General features: G+C 33.4%; 1 protein-coding gene across 3 annotated transcripts in view; it reads left to right on the top strand.

The window, feature by feature from the left end:
• The window catches only part of LOC143076153 (DNA replication ATP-dependent helicase/nuclease DNA2-like), a 197584-nt gene that overhangs the window by 19510 nt on the left and 162917 nt on the right, over positions 1 to 15157 (top strand). For 2 of the 3 annotated variants that reach the window (XM_076251829.1, XM_076251831.1), the window contains exons 5-6: positions 6375 to 6452; positions 8289 to 8447. In XM_076251829.1, the coding sequence (XP_076107944.1) occupies positions 6375 to 6452; positions 8289 to 8447 (237 nt within the window). The remainder of the gene's footprint in view (positions 1 to 6374; positions 6453 to 8288; positions 8448 to 15157) is intronic. The other variant, XM_076251830.1, reaches the window with a different exon arrangement.

Raw genomic sequence — 15157 nt, forward strand, 5'->3', positions numbered from 1 at the left:
AGATGAATCGGACAACCTGTTGTTGGGTTGCTGCACCTGAATTGGTAATTTTAAGGAAATTTTGCTGTTTTGGGTTATTATCTTGAATATTATTATAGATAGAGATAAACTGTAAACAGCTATAATGTTCAGCAAAGTAAGATTTACAAATAGGTCAACATGACCGAAATGGTCAAGTGACCCCTTTAGGAGTTATTGCCCTTTATAGTCAATTTTTAACCATTTTTCGTAAATCTTAGTTATCTTTTACAAAAAATCTTCTCCTCTGAAACTACTGGGCCAAATTAATCCAAACTTGGCCACAATCATCTTTGGGGTATCTTCTTTAAAAAAATTGTCCAGTGACCTGGCCATCCAACCAAGATGGCCGCCATAGCTAAAAATATAACATAGGGGTAAAATGCAGTTTTTGGCTTATAACTCAAAAACCAAAGCATTAACAGCAAACCTGACATGGGTTAAAATTGTTTATCAGGTCAAGATCTATCTGCCCTGAAATTTTCAGATGAATCACAACCCGTTGTTGGGTTGCTGCACCTGAATTGGTAATTTTAAGGAAATTTTGCTGTTTTGGGTTATTATCTTGAATATTATTATAGAAAGAGATAAACTGTCAACAGCAATAATGTTCAGCAAAGTAAGATTTACAAATAAGTCAACATGACCGAAATGGTCAATTGACCCCCTAAGGAGTTATTTATTTCCTTTATAGTCAATTTTTAACAATTTTCATAAAATTTGTAGATTTTTACTAACATTTTCCACTGAAACTACTGGGCCAAGTTCACTATAAATAGAGATAATTGTAAGCAGCAAGAATGTTCAGTAAAGTAAGATGTACAAACACATCACCATCACCAAAACACAATTTTGTCATGAATCCATCTGCTTCCTTTGTTTAATATTCACACAGACCAAGGTGAGCGACACAGGCTCTTTAGAGCCTCTAGTTGAAAATGTCAACCTCGTAAAATATTCAGTGCACATTTTTTTTTACAAAATCGATACAGACAAAGAAAAAGTCTGAGAAACTCGAAATTGATATGGGAAAAGTCTGAGAAAAGCAAAAGTTTCCTGTGATTGATTTTGTGTCAAAAGGTTGTAAATTTAGGTGTTTAGGATTAGGCTGTATATACAGCAATAAATTAAAGATACTATGCAATTAGCTGGTGATCGCCTAGATAGTTAAAGACACAAACCTGGGTGATTAGAAGTGAAATACTGACATAGGATTTAATTGTACAAATTGTATAAACAACAATTTAATTTGATACTGTTGAAAACATGGAACATTTACTGAACCTCAATGACAAATAAAATCAACTCAAATATGATATTTATGGCTTGTTTTCTATCCAAACCAATGTAATATCTATATAAGTATAGTTGTTTTGGACAATTTTAAAATTTTTGGATTTGACAAAATGCAAACTGTATTTTATAACCAAATACCCCAGCAGCAAATAAAGAAGACAAAGTATCTAACCAAAATCAACTCTGCCTGGAGATCTGATTTCAAATTTTTGCAGATCCAGTTCCAAAGGTCAACCCATGCTTACTACCGGTGTCATATGGTATTTTGAACCCCATGGTAAATTGACCCCGGGGTCAAAATACCGCTATGGTAAATTGAACCCCCCTGTATGGAAAATTGAACCCCCATGGTAAATTGAACCCCCCTGTTTTTTTCATCCTAGATGAATATTAGAACATTTTACATTATTCTAAAGCTTATCATAGATTAAAAAATCATTCATACATCATTCGTACATTTTCCATGCTTAATTAAAAGAAATATCTTTGCTTGGGAAAGGTGCTCTGAAGTCTTTACCAACAAAATGTCATTCAAAATACTTATTGACACATTATAACTAGACCATATATAGCTTGAATGCATTAATTATTTGTAATTATAACATATATATATATATATATATATATATATATATAAGGGTAGTTTTGATTTTCCATGGTAAAAAAAGGGGGAGGGGGTCAAAATACCATGGCAAAGAAAGTAAAATTTTAAAAACATCTTTTCCAGCAAGTTAAATACATACAAACTACTTATTGGTGAAATCTAACTACATAAAAGAGTTAGAATTGCCAGCTTTTTGGAAATTAAAGGCCTAGAGTAGGGGGTTCAGTATACCACAGGGGGGGTCAAAATACCATGGCAAAGTAAAATTTTCAAAATATCTTTTCCAGCAAGTTAAAAACATACAAACTACTTATTTGTGTATTCTAACTACATAAAAGAGTTCAAATTGCCAGAATTTCTGAAATTAAAGGCCTATAGAAGGGGGTTCAATATACTGCAGGGGGGTCAAAATACCATGGCAAAGTAAAGTTTCCATACTTTTCCAGCAAGTTTAATACATACAAACTACTTATTTGTGTATTCTAACTATATAAAAAAGTTAGAATTGCCAGAATTTTTTTAATTAAAGGTCTAGAGTAAGGGGTTCAATATACCGCAGGGGGGTCAAAATACCATGGCAAAGTAAAATTTTCAAAATATCTTTTCCATCAAGTTTAATACATACAAACTACTTGTTGGTGTATATTAACTACATATAAGAGTAAGAATTGCCAGATTTTTGGAAATGAAAGGTCTAGAGTAGGGGGTACAATATACTGCAGGGGGGTCAAAATACCATGGAAAATTAGAATTTTAAAAAAATCTTTTCCAACAAGTTTAATACATACAAACTGCTTATTTGTGTATTTTAACTATATAAAAAAGTTAGAATTGCAAGAATTTTTTTAATTAAAGGTCTAGAGTAAGGGGTTCAATATACCGCAAGGGGGGGGGGGGGGGGGGGTCAAAATACCATGGCAAAGTAAAATTTTCAAAATAACTTTTCCAGCAAGTTTAATACATACAAACTGCTTATTTGTGTATTCTTACTACATAAAAGAGTTCAAATTGCCAGAATTTCTGAAATTAAAGGCCTATAGAAGGGGGTTCAATATACTGCAGGGGGGTCAAAATACCATGGCAAAGTAAAATTTTCAAAATAACTTTTCCAGCAAGTTTAATACATACAAACTGCTTATTGGTGTATTCTAACTACATAAAAAAGTTAGAATTGCCAGAATTTTTTGAATTAAAGGTCTATAGTAGCAGGTTCAATATACCGCAGGGGGGTCAAAATACCATGGCAAAGTAAAATTTTAAAAATATCTTTTCCAACAAGTTTAATACATACCTCGCCATGGTATTTTGACCCCCCTGTGGTATATTGAACCCCTACTATAGACCTTGAATTTCAAAAATTCAAACATTTTAACTCCATAACATAGTAATAGTACTCCAATAAGTAGTTTGTATGTATTGAACATGATGGAAAAGATGTTTTGAACATTTTACTTTGCCATGATATTTTGACCCCCTACCATGGTATATTGAAACCCCTACTATAGACCTTAAATTTTTTTAAATTCTAGCAATTCTAACTTTTAGCATTGTAATAATACTCCAATAAGTAGTTTGTATGTATTTAATATACTGGAAAAGATATTTTGAAAATTTTACTCAGCCATGTTATTTTGACCCCCTGCAGTATATTGAACACCCTACTATAGACCTTGAATTTCAAAAATTCAAGCTATTCTAACTCCTTAACATAGTTATAATACTTCAATAAGTAGTTTGTATGTATTTGATATACTGGAAAAGATATTTTGAAAATTTTACTTAGCCATGGTATTTTGACCCCCCTGCGGTATATTGAACCCCCTACTATAGACCTTGAATTTCAAAAATTCAAGCTATTCCAACTCCTTAACATAGTTATAATACTCCAATAAGTAGTTTGTATGTATTTAATATACTGGACAAGATATTTTGAAAATTTTACTTAGCCATGGTATTTTGAACCCCCCTACTATAGACCTTGAATTTCAAAAATTCAAGCTATTCTAAATCCTTAACATAGTTATATTACTCCAATAAGTAGTTTATATGTATTTAATATACTGGAAAAGATATTTTGAAAATTTTACTTAGCCATGGTATTTTGACCCCCTGCGGTATATTGAACCCCCTACTATAGACCTTTTATTTCAAAAATTCAAGCTATTCTAAATCCTTAACATAGTTATAATACTCCAATAAGTGGTTTGTATATATGTTAAACATGCTGGAAAAGATATTTTGAAAATTTTGCTTAGCCATGGTATTTTGACCCCCCTGCGGTATATTGAACCCCCTACTTAAAACCACAAATTAAAAAAAATTATAGCCAATAAATTGTAAATTAGATTATCTGCAATACTATTTATCAAAAACAGGGGGGTTCAAAATACCATATGTGAAAAATGACCCCGGGGTCAAAATACCATGCGGTATAATGACCCCGGGGTCATTTTACCGCATGGTATTTTGACCCCGGGTTCACTTTTTAGGGGGTTCAAAATACCATATGACACCGGTACACTTCATGCAAAGCTGACTAATGACTTGACCAAACTTATGAAGACAGCTACCCACCAGCAAGCCTACAACTCTATCAAATTAACACTCTCTGTTACAAGCATGTTCAGAAGTGGTACCAAAGTTGACAATGTAGCTTAATCAGAGGTTCTTTTTGCCAACTATGTATGATGGCTGATCGCTTTATCTTGAATTATACATAATGAATAAATATTTGAAAACCCCTTATATATATATAAATCATCTATTTTTATCAAGGATATTGAAGGTGTATAAAGGTATGGAAATATTGTTCTTTTAACAAAAAAAGGAAGATATGCAATTTAAACACAAAAAAAAACCATTGCGTACGTCAATAAAAAGGTTGATAAAAAATCTCCAGTTATGAGGCCCAAACTCCAGCTGAAAAATTCCAAATCTCCAGTTGTGTCTTGACAACTCTGTCACATGTCTGAAATTATGATTCCATTTTTGTCGAGCTTTCGATTTTAGTCGAAAAAGCAAGACATAGCGATCCTACATTCCGTCGTCGTCGTCGTCAGCTGTGTCCACAAATATTCACTCTGTGGTTAAAGTTTTTAAAATTTTAATAACTTTCTTAAACTATACTGGATTTCTACCAAACTTGGACAGAAGCTTGTACTATTTTTTCTTTGTACCAAAACTTGGAGACAGAAGCTTGTTTATGATGAAAAGCTAGTATCTAGAAGGAAATTTAGTTAAAAATTTGTTCCTGCCTATCTGTGATTTACTTATAAATGGACTTTTTCTTCTAGTAAACATTACATACAGTCTGCTGTTAAAGTTTTTAAAACATTTATTAGATTCATAAACTATCCTGGATATTTTTTACCAAACTTGGACAGAAGCTTCTTACAATCAAAAGATAGTATCAAGAGGAATATTTTTATTGATTTTTTTCCTTTATTTTTGTTGAGCATGCGATTTACAGCAAAAATAGGCGAGACACTGGGTTCCATGGTACCCTTACAAATTTTTTAGGAGTTTTGCCGCTGTGTTAGTTGAACAATCAGTCTTCATCAGCAGTTACACTGATAACTGAATATTATCTTTCAAAATCAATGATAGTGTCTGGCTAATTTGGAATTGTTTATTTGAACACACTTTTTAGTTTTATATACAATATTTGCATAAGCAATCATTGTAACAAAATTGTTTAGATGCATTGCTAAATTCCAGAGTGACTGAAAACTTTAATCTGATCTGATTGTTAAATTTGAATTATTTCTTAAGAATAATCAGTAATGAACTATTTCAATTTAGTCTTTATATCATTTTATTTTCTCAATTCAATATCTTCGGTATTATAAATTAGGTAAAAAAGAGGTTTGAAAATAAATAAACTTGAATATCTATTGCAAGACTTTTTTATGGTTATAATATTACTTATTTATGGAAGGCAATACATTACAGAGGCAGATTTAGAGGGAGGTGACCCCCGTCCCCCTGGGCCCCCTTTTCTGGGAAAAATTTGGTTGCTTATATAGGGAATATGTATCCATTATTACTGAACTAATATACATATTTGTTTAGGATCCAGCTGAAAGACGCCTCTGGGTGCAGGAGTTTCTAACTACATTGAAGACCCATTGGTGGCCTTCAGCTGTTGTCTGCTCTATGGTCATGTTGCTGTCGCTTTGGTACATCCCCTATTTCCATTCTCAAAAGCTCCTATGGGAAATACATGCAAATGCTTTTTCTAGAGGAGCAGTGATTGGAATGAAACCAAACATGGCATCAATGTTCATTATGATGTGCTGTTGAGGACTTTTATACTTGTATCTTTATGGATTTAGATATACTGTAAACTGAAAATATATCAAGAAAGGAGATCTACAAATAAGTCAACATGAGCAAAATTGTTGCCTTGGGACAGGTGCAAACAAAAGTTTGATATAGTCTATATTGTTTATTTCAGAAATGGAAATGATTTGTGTTTACAGTTAACAGATGTATTTACAAAGAAACAAAAAAACTGCATACTCTCAGGATTTTGGTTTGTTTGATTTAAATTTGCAACTTATTATTCAAATTTACTTAAAAAAAATGTTAGTGGCATTGCAGTATAAATGTAGCGCCTGTATTCAACAAAGGACAAAACCATGCTAGGCCCTATCAATACAAATGTAAAGCAATCCTAAAATGAAAACCAATGACCTCATCTATGCTGAAAGCTTTTGAAAGAAAAGCAAATTATGGCAGACAGCAACCAACTCATAAATGCTTTGAGCATTTTTCATGTAACTTTGGTGAATTGTTTACATCTTTTGACATAAGCTTCCTTTTGATTTTTTAAATGTTAGATTTTACGTTTCTAAGTTGTGGGATTTAATTTATAAAAAAGGAGAGATTTTCCAGTTTCCAACCAATATCCTTAAAGTTCTTTTATCAGATTTCATTAAAACTCTGGTGACTGATTTATATATAAATAGGCTCCCTTTAGTTTTATTATAAATTTCCTGATATGACATTGAGAATATTTTGAACTTTATTCTTTGAAAAATCTTAAGGAAATTATCATGTGCTCATTGAGCAGCTATTTCTTTCTTTATATAGAACTGCAGTAAATGCAACACCCAAGATTAATGTATTCAGAATGAGCATGACTTTAATCAATTGATAGAGGGCGAAACATTGTTATCATAAATGTTGGCTTAATTTGCCAAGGGTGGAGAAGAGGGGAGTGGATCATATCCCTTGGCTAGCGAAAGTTATGATAAGAAAATAAACACAACTATGGGAAATGGCCTGAAAGAGGGCAACTTAGTTTTGTATATGAATTGGACCTGAAGAGCGCAACTAAGGTTAATTTTGATATACCCCCCCCCCCAAAAAAAAAAAAAAAAACAACAACCAAACTATGGAGTCTGGCTAGTAAAAATACAACTTATTTTATTTTTTTTTTTATATCAAAACCAACATACACAACTATTAGAACTGCTAAGGAAGAATACTTCAAAGTTTTGTTTTGAGATAAAAACAAAAACTATTATGATAATCAGTGGCGGATCCAGAAATTTTCATAAGTGGGGGCCCACTGACTGACCTAAGAGGGGGCCCGCTCCAGTCACGCTTCAGTGATTCCCTATATAAGCAACCAAATTTTTTCCCAAAAAGGGGGGGCCTGGGCCCACCCCCTAAATCCGCCTCTGATAATTTGGAAAGTTTCATTCGTTTAAACAATCTTGATCACCCAATGGTCATGTTTATTTATACTGTAGAAAATGAAAATTATTACATTCATTAATTATTATACCCCAGCTTTGAAAATGGGGGGTATACTGTTTTACCTCTGTCTGTCCGTCTGTCAGACCCTCGTCGCATTTTTCTCAGGAACTACAATACCAGGATTTCTGAAATTTGGTTTCAGGGTTAAAATAAGTCAGCTATACAGTGTGATGCTTTTTCAGATTCATCACTTGACAACTTCCTGTTTACCAAACACTTGTATCATTTTACACATGATGGCCTAGTTGAAAAGTTTTTTGTCGCATTTTTCCCGGGAACTACAATACAAGGATTTCTAAAATTTGATTTCAGAGTTTATATATGTCAACTTTACGGTGTGATACGGTTTTAGATTCATCACTCGACATCTTCCTGTTTACTGAACACTTACATATGTTTACACTATTAACATTATCCACTTGCGACGGGGGTATCATCAGTGAGCTGTTGCTCACAGTTACTCTTGTTATTATTATTACAAAATTAAATGCATTGATTGGTGCAAAGCATGTGCTTCTGAATATTGATAAAGACATTTTCAAACATTAAATTGGATCATTTGGTAAAATAAAAATTTAAATTGTCTTTTTTTTTTAACTTTTAGGGCAGATACACATGTTTCTGAAAATGATATTGTAAATATTGTTGGAAGTTTTGATGGAGACACCTACCATATCACAGACAATAATGGCCTAATTGTTGTTAACCCTGATCTACTTCTATCAGGTACAACAGTTGTATCAAGTGTCTTTTGTATGAGAAAGTAAGTAGTCTCATGTTTTGTCAACAATTGTTAACTTTTGCTAATGTCACAGTTTGATAGGAACTACTTGTGAGAGTTCAAGGATATTTTCTATAAAGTTGCATTACTATCAGTACAAATCATTTTCTATTGACTTTGAATTAATTGGCAATTTTCAGTGTTAATTTTTCTGCTTAAGTTAGATTAACAAGTACTACTTGTGATAGATTAATGATAAAAATATAATAGATAAATAGACACTTTAAAAATAATAAAGATGATGAGCATAGCAAGATCTACTACTGTGGATTCATTTTTATTCGTTGGATACCAATTTTCGTGGTTTTCGTGGGTACAGGTGAACCACGAATTTAAATGTTCGACGAATAAGAAATTTTCTACTAGGTTGTATGCACACTTTGGCAAAACCACGAAATTACATCACCACGAAAAGGCAAGTTTTCTGCAATCCACGAAAATTGGTACCCACGAAAATAAATGAATCCACAGTATCAAGTAAAATTTAGCGACTATAGTTGGTAGACTGTACCTTTTATAAGGAGTAGTTGCCCTTCAAAGAGGATTTTTTTAACCCTTTTTTGTGTTTTGAACAAAAACTGAAGAAAATAGAAGGATACTAAACAGAATAAAGGATCAGTAATACAAGATCAACAAAGTACTCTCAGACCTGTTCATTGTGTCTTTTTGTGTCGGGATGTATAAGTACCTGGCCCGTCCACTTGTATTTTTGTCCATCTGATGAGTAAAGCCTTTTTCAACTGATTTTTAGCTCACCTGGCCCACAGGGCCAAGTGAGCTTTTCCCATTACTTTGCGTCCGTCGTCGTCGTTAACTTTTACAAAAATCTTCTCCTCTGAAACTACTGGGCCAAATAAAACCAGACTTGGCCACAATCATCATTGGGGTATCTAGTTTAAAAAATGTGTCCAGTGACCTTACCAACCAACCAAGATGGCTGCCATGGCTAAAAATAGAACATAGGGGTAAAATACAGTTTTTGGCTTATAGCTCAAAAACCAAAGCATTTAGAGCAAATCTGACGTGAGGTTAAATGGTTCATCAGGTCATCATCTATCTGCCCTTAAATTTTTAGATGAATCGGACAACCCATTGTTGGGTTGCTGCCCCTGAATTGGTAATCTTAAGGAAATTTTGCAGTTTTTAACCGGATTTTTGTGACAAAAATGTCGGTTATTGATTTGGGGATGAACGGCGGGCGGGCGCGTGGGCGGGTGTCAATCAAATGTTGTCCTTGCATTAACTCATGAACCGTTCAACCAAAGCTTTTAAAATTTTAATATGTTATTACTGACAACTATACAAAGGTCAAGGTCAATAATGGCGATTTTGACTTTTACCGTTCAGGAGTTATGGTTCTTGAAAGATTGAAAAATGGAGTTTCCAGTCGTGTCCATGCATTTACGCATGAACTGTTCTACCAAAGCTTCCCAAATTTTAATATGTTGTTACTGATGACAGAATGGAGGTCAAGTTCAATAATGACGATTTTGTCTTTTACCGTTCAGGAGTTATGGTTCTTGAAAGATTGAAAAATGGAGTTTCCAGTTGTGTCTGTGCATTTTTGCATGAACTGTTCTATCAAAACTTCTGAAATTTTAATATGCTGTTACTAATGACAAAATGGAGGTCAAGTTCAATAAAGACGATTTTGACTTTTACCGTTCAGGAGTTATGGTTCTTGAAAGATTGAAAAATGGTGTTTCCCGTTGTGTCCGTGCATTTTCTCATGAACCATTCAACCAAAGCTTTTGAAATTTTAATATGCTGCTACTGATGACAAAATGGAGGTCAAGTTCAATAATGACGATTTTGACTCTTACCGTTCAGGAGTTATGGTTCTTGAAAGATTGAAAAATGGTGTTTCCCGTTGTGTCCCTGCATTTTCTCATGAACCATTCAACCAAAGCTTTTGAAATTTTAATATGTTGTTACTGATGACAAAATAGAGGTCAAGTTTAATAATGACGATTTTGACTTTTACCGTTCAGGAGTTATGGTTCTTGAAAGATTGTAAAATGGCGTTTCCATTCACGTTGTTGCATTTACTCATGAACCATTCAATCTAAGCTTTTCAAATTTTAATATGTTGATACTGATGACAAAATGGAGGTCAAATTTGATATTGACGATTTTCACTTTCACCATTCATCAGTAATGGTTCTTGTGATATTGCCAGGACACAAATAAATGTTAATAAATCCAGTTTGCTGTCGTTGTGACGGCCTCTTGTTGGTTATTATCTTGAATACTATTATAGATAGAGATAAACTGTAAACAGCAATAATGTTCAGCAAAGTAAGATGTACAAATAAGTCAACATGACGGAAATGGTCAGTTGACCCCTTTAGCAGTTATTGCCTTTTATAGTCATTTTTTAACCATTTTTCGTAAATCTTAATAATCTTTTACAAAAAATTTCTCCTCTGAAACTACTGGGCCAAATTCATCCAAACTTGGCCACAATTATCTTTAGGGTATCTAGTTTAAGAAATGTGTCCGGTGACCCGGCCAACCAACCAAGATGGCCGCCATGGCTTAAAATAGAACATAGGGGGTAAAATGCAGTTTTTGGCTAATAACTCAAAACCAAAGCATTTAGAGCAAATCTGAAATGGGGTAAAATTGTTTATCAGGTCAAGATCTATCTGCCCTGAAATTTTCAGATGAATCGGACAACCCTTTGTTGGGTCGCTGCCCCTGAATTGGTAATTTTAAGGAAATTTTGCTGTTTTTAACCGGATTTTTGTGACAAACATGTCTGTTATTGATTTTGGGATGTATGGCGGGTGGCCAGGCGGTCGGGCGGGCGGCAATCAAATGTTGTCCGTGCATTAACTCATGAACCGTTCAACCAAAGCTTTTAAAATTTTAATATGTTGTTACTGACAACTAAATGAAGGTCAAGTTCAATAATGGCGATTTTGACTTTTACCGTTCAGGAGTAATGGTTCTTGAAAGATTGAAAAATGAAGTTTCCAGTCGTGTCCGTGCATTTACGCATGAACTATTCTGCCAAAGCTTCCCAAATTTTAATATGTTGTTACTGATGACAAAATGGAGGTCAAGTTCAAAAATGACGATTTTGACTTTTACCGTTCAGGTGTTATGGTTCTTGAAAGATTGAAAAATGGAGTTTCCAGTTGTGTCCGTGCATTTACGCATGAACTGTTCTACCAAAGCTTCCCAAATTTTAATATGTTGTTACTGATGACAAAATAGAGGTCAAGTTGAATAATGACGATTTTGACTCTTACCGTTCAGGAGTTATGGTTCTTGAAAGATTGAAAAATGGTGTTTCCAGTCGTGTCCGTGCATTCTCTCATGAACCATTCAACCAAAGCTTTTGAAATTTTTATATGTTGTTACTGATGACAAAAAAGAGGTCAAGTTCAATAATGACGATTTTGACTTTTACCGTTCAGGCGTTATGGTTCTTGAAAGATTGTAAAATGGCGTTTCCATTCACGTTGTTGCATTTACTCATGAACCATTCAATCTAAGCTTTTCAATTTTAATATGTTGATACTGATGACAAAATGGAGGTCAAATTTGATATTGACGATTTTCACTTTCACCATTCATCAGAAATGGTTCTTTTGATATTGCCAGGACACAAATAAATATTAATAAATCCAGTTTGCTGTCGTTGTGACAGCCTCTTGTTGGTTATTATCTTGAATAATATACTAGATAAAGATAAACTGTTAACAGCAATAATGTTCAGCATAGTAATATTTTAAATAAGTCAACATGAACGAAATGGTCAATCAACCCCCTAAGGAGTTATTGTCCTTAATAGTCAATTTTTAACAATTTTCATAAAATTTGTAAAGTTTTACTAACATTTTCCACTGAAACTACTAGGCCAAGTTCATTATAGATAGAGATAATTGTAAGCAGCAAGAATGTTCAGTAAAGTAAGATGTACAAACACATCAGCATCACCAAAACACATTTTTGTCATGAATCCATCTGCTTCCTTTGTTTAATATTCACATAGACCAAGGTGAGCGACACAGGCTCTTTAGAGCCTCTAGTTAAAGTTCGTTCTTATGTTGTACTGTTATACCACTGTCCCAGGTTAGGGGGAGGGTTGGGATCCCGCTAACATGTTTAACCCCGCCACATTATTTATGTATGTGCCTGTCCCAAGTCAGGAGCCTGTAATTCAGTGGTTGTCGTTTGTTTATGTGTTTCATATTTGTTTTTCGTTCATTTTTGTTGAGCCTTTGACTTTAGTCGAAAAAGCTTTACTAAGCGATCCTACATTCCGTCATCGTCGGCGGCGGCGTCCACAAATATTCACTCTGTGGTTAAAGTTTTTGAAATTTTAATAACTTTCTTAAACCATACTGGATTTCTACCAAACTTGGACAGAAGCTTGTTTATGATCATAAGATAGTATCCAGAAGTAAATTTTGTGAAAATAAAATTCCATTTTTTCCGTATTTTACTTATAAATTGACTTAGTTTTTCTGCCGGGAAATATAACATACACTCGGTGGTTAAAGTTTTTAAAATTTAAATAACTTTCTTAAACTATCCTGGATTTCTACCAAACTTGTACAGAAGCTTATTTATGATCATTAGATAGTATCCAGAAGTAAATTTTGTGAAAATAAAATTCCATTTTTTCTGTATTTTACTTATAAATGCACTTAGTTTTTTTTGCGGAAAAACATTACATCACTCTGTTTAAAAAATGTGTGGCGTGACCCGGCCAACCAACCAAGATGGCCGCCATGGCTAAAAATAGAACATAGGGGTAAAATGCAGTTTTTGGCTTATTACTCAAAAACCAAAGCATTTAGAGCAAATCTGACATGGGGGTAAAATTGTTTATCAGGTCAAGATCTATCTGCCCTGAAATTTTCAGATGAATCCGACAACCCGTTATTGGGTTGCTGCCCCTGAACTGGTAATTTTAGGGAATTTTTGCTGTTTTTGGCTATTATCTTGAATATTATTATAGATAGAGATAAACTGTAAACAGCAATAATGTTCAGCAAAGTAAGATTTACAAATATGTCAACATGACCAAAATGGTCAGTTGATCCCTTTAGGAGTTATTGACCTTTATAGTCAATTTTTAACCATTTTTCGTAAATCTTAGTTATCTTTTACAAAAATCTTCTCCTCTGAAACTACTGGGCCAAATTAATCCAAACTTGGCCACAAACATCTTTGGGATATCGAGTTTAAAAAATGTGTGGCGTGACCCGGCCAACCAACCAAGATGGCCGCCATGGCTAAAAATAGAACATAGGGGTAAAATGCAGTTTTTGGCTTATAACTCAAAAACCAAAGCATTTAGAGCAAATCTGATATGTGGTTAAAGTGTTTATCAGGTCAAGATATATCTGTCCTGAAATTTTCAGATGAATCGGACAACCTGTTGTTGGGTTGCTGCCCCTGAATTGGTAGTTTTAAGGAAATTTTGCTGTTTTTGGTTATTATCTTGAATATTATTATAGATAGAGATAAACTGTAAACAGCAATTATGTTCAGCAAAGTAAGATTTACAAATAAGTCAGCATGACCAAAATGGTCAGTTGACCCCTGAAGGAGTTATTGCCCTTTATAGTCAATTTTTAACCATTTTTTCGTAAATCTTAGTAATCTTTTACAAAAGTCTTCTTCTCTGAAACTACTGGGCCAAATTAAACTAAACTTGGCCACAATCATCATTGGGGTAACTTGTTTAAAAAATGTGTGGCGTGACCTGGCCAATCAACCAAAATGGCTGCCACGGCTAATAATAGAACATAGGGGTAAAATGCAGTTTTTGGCTTATAACTCAAAAATTCGTAAGGGTTCCGCGGAACCCAGTGTCTCGCCTACTTTTGCTGTTAATCGCAGACTCAACAAAATGAGGAAAAACATCAATAAAAATTTCCCTCTCGATACTGTCTTTTGATTGAAAGAAGTTTCCAAGTTTGGTAAAAAATCCAGGATAGTTTATGAATCTAATAAGTGTTGTATAAACTTTAACTGCAGACTGTATGTAATGTTAACTGGAAGAAAAACTAAGTCCATTGATAAGTAAAATACGGAAAAAGTGAATTTTTTTTTTACAAAATTTACTTCTGAATAATATCTTATGATCAGAAACAAGCTTCTGTCTAAGTTTGATAGAAATCCAGGATAGTTTAAGAACATTATAAAAATTTTAAAAACTTAAACCACAGAGTGAATGTTTTGTTTCTGGCAAAAAAACTAAGTCCATTTATAAGTAAAATACGGAAAAGTGGAAATTTATTTTTACAAAATTTTCTTCTTGATACTATCTTATGATTATAAACAAGCTTCTGCCGAAGTTTGGTACAAATCAAGGATAGTTTATGAAAGTTATTAAAATTTTAAAAACTTTAACCACAGAGTGAATGTAATGTTTCCTTGCAGAAAAACTAAGTCTATTTATAAGTAAAATACGGAAAAGTGGAAATTTATTTTTACAAAATATTCTTCTTGGTACTATCTTATGATCATAAACAAGCTTCTGTCCAAGATTGGTACAAATCAAGGATAGTTTATGAAAGTTATTAAAATTTTTAAAACTTTAATCACAGAGTGAATGTAATGTTTCCTCGCAGAAAAACAAAGTCCATTTATAAGAAAAATACGGAAAAAATGGAATTTTATTTTTACAAAATTTACTTCTGGATACTTTCTTATGATCATAAACAAGC

Source organism: Mytilus galloprovincialis, chromosome 5, assembly GCF_965363235.1.
Source record: "Mytilus galloprovincialis chromosome 5, xbMytGall1.hap1.1, whole genome shotgun sequence".
In the NCBI taxonomy this organism is placed as follows: Eukaryota; Metazoa; Mollusca; class Bivalvia; order Mytilida; family Mytilidae; genus Mytilus; species Mytilus galloprovincialis.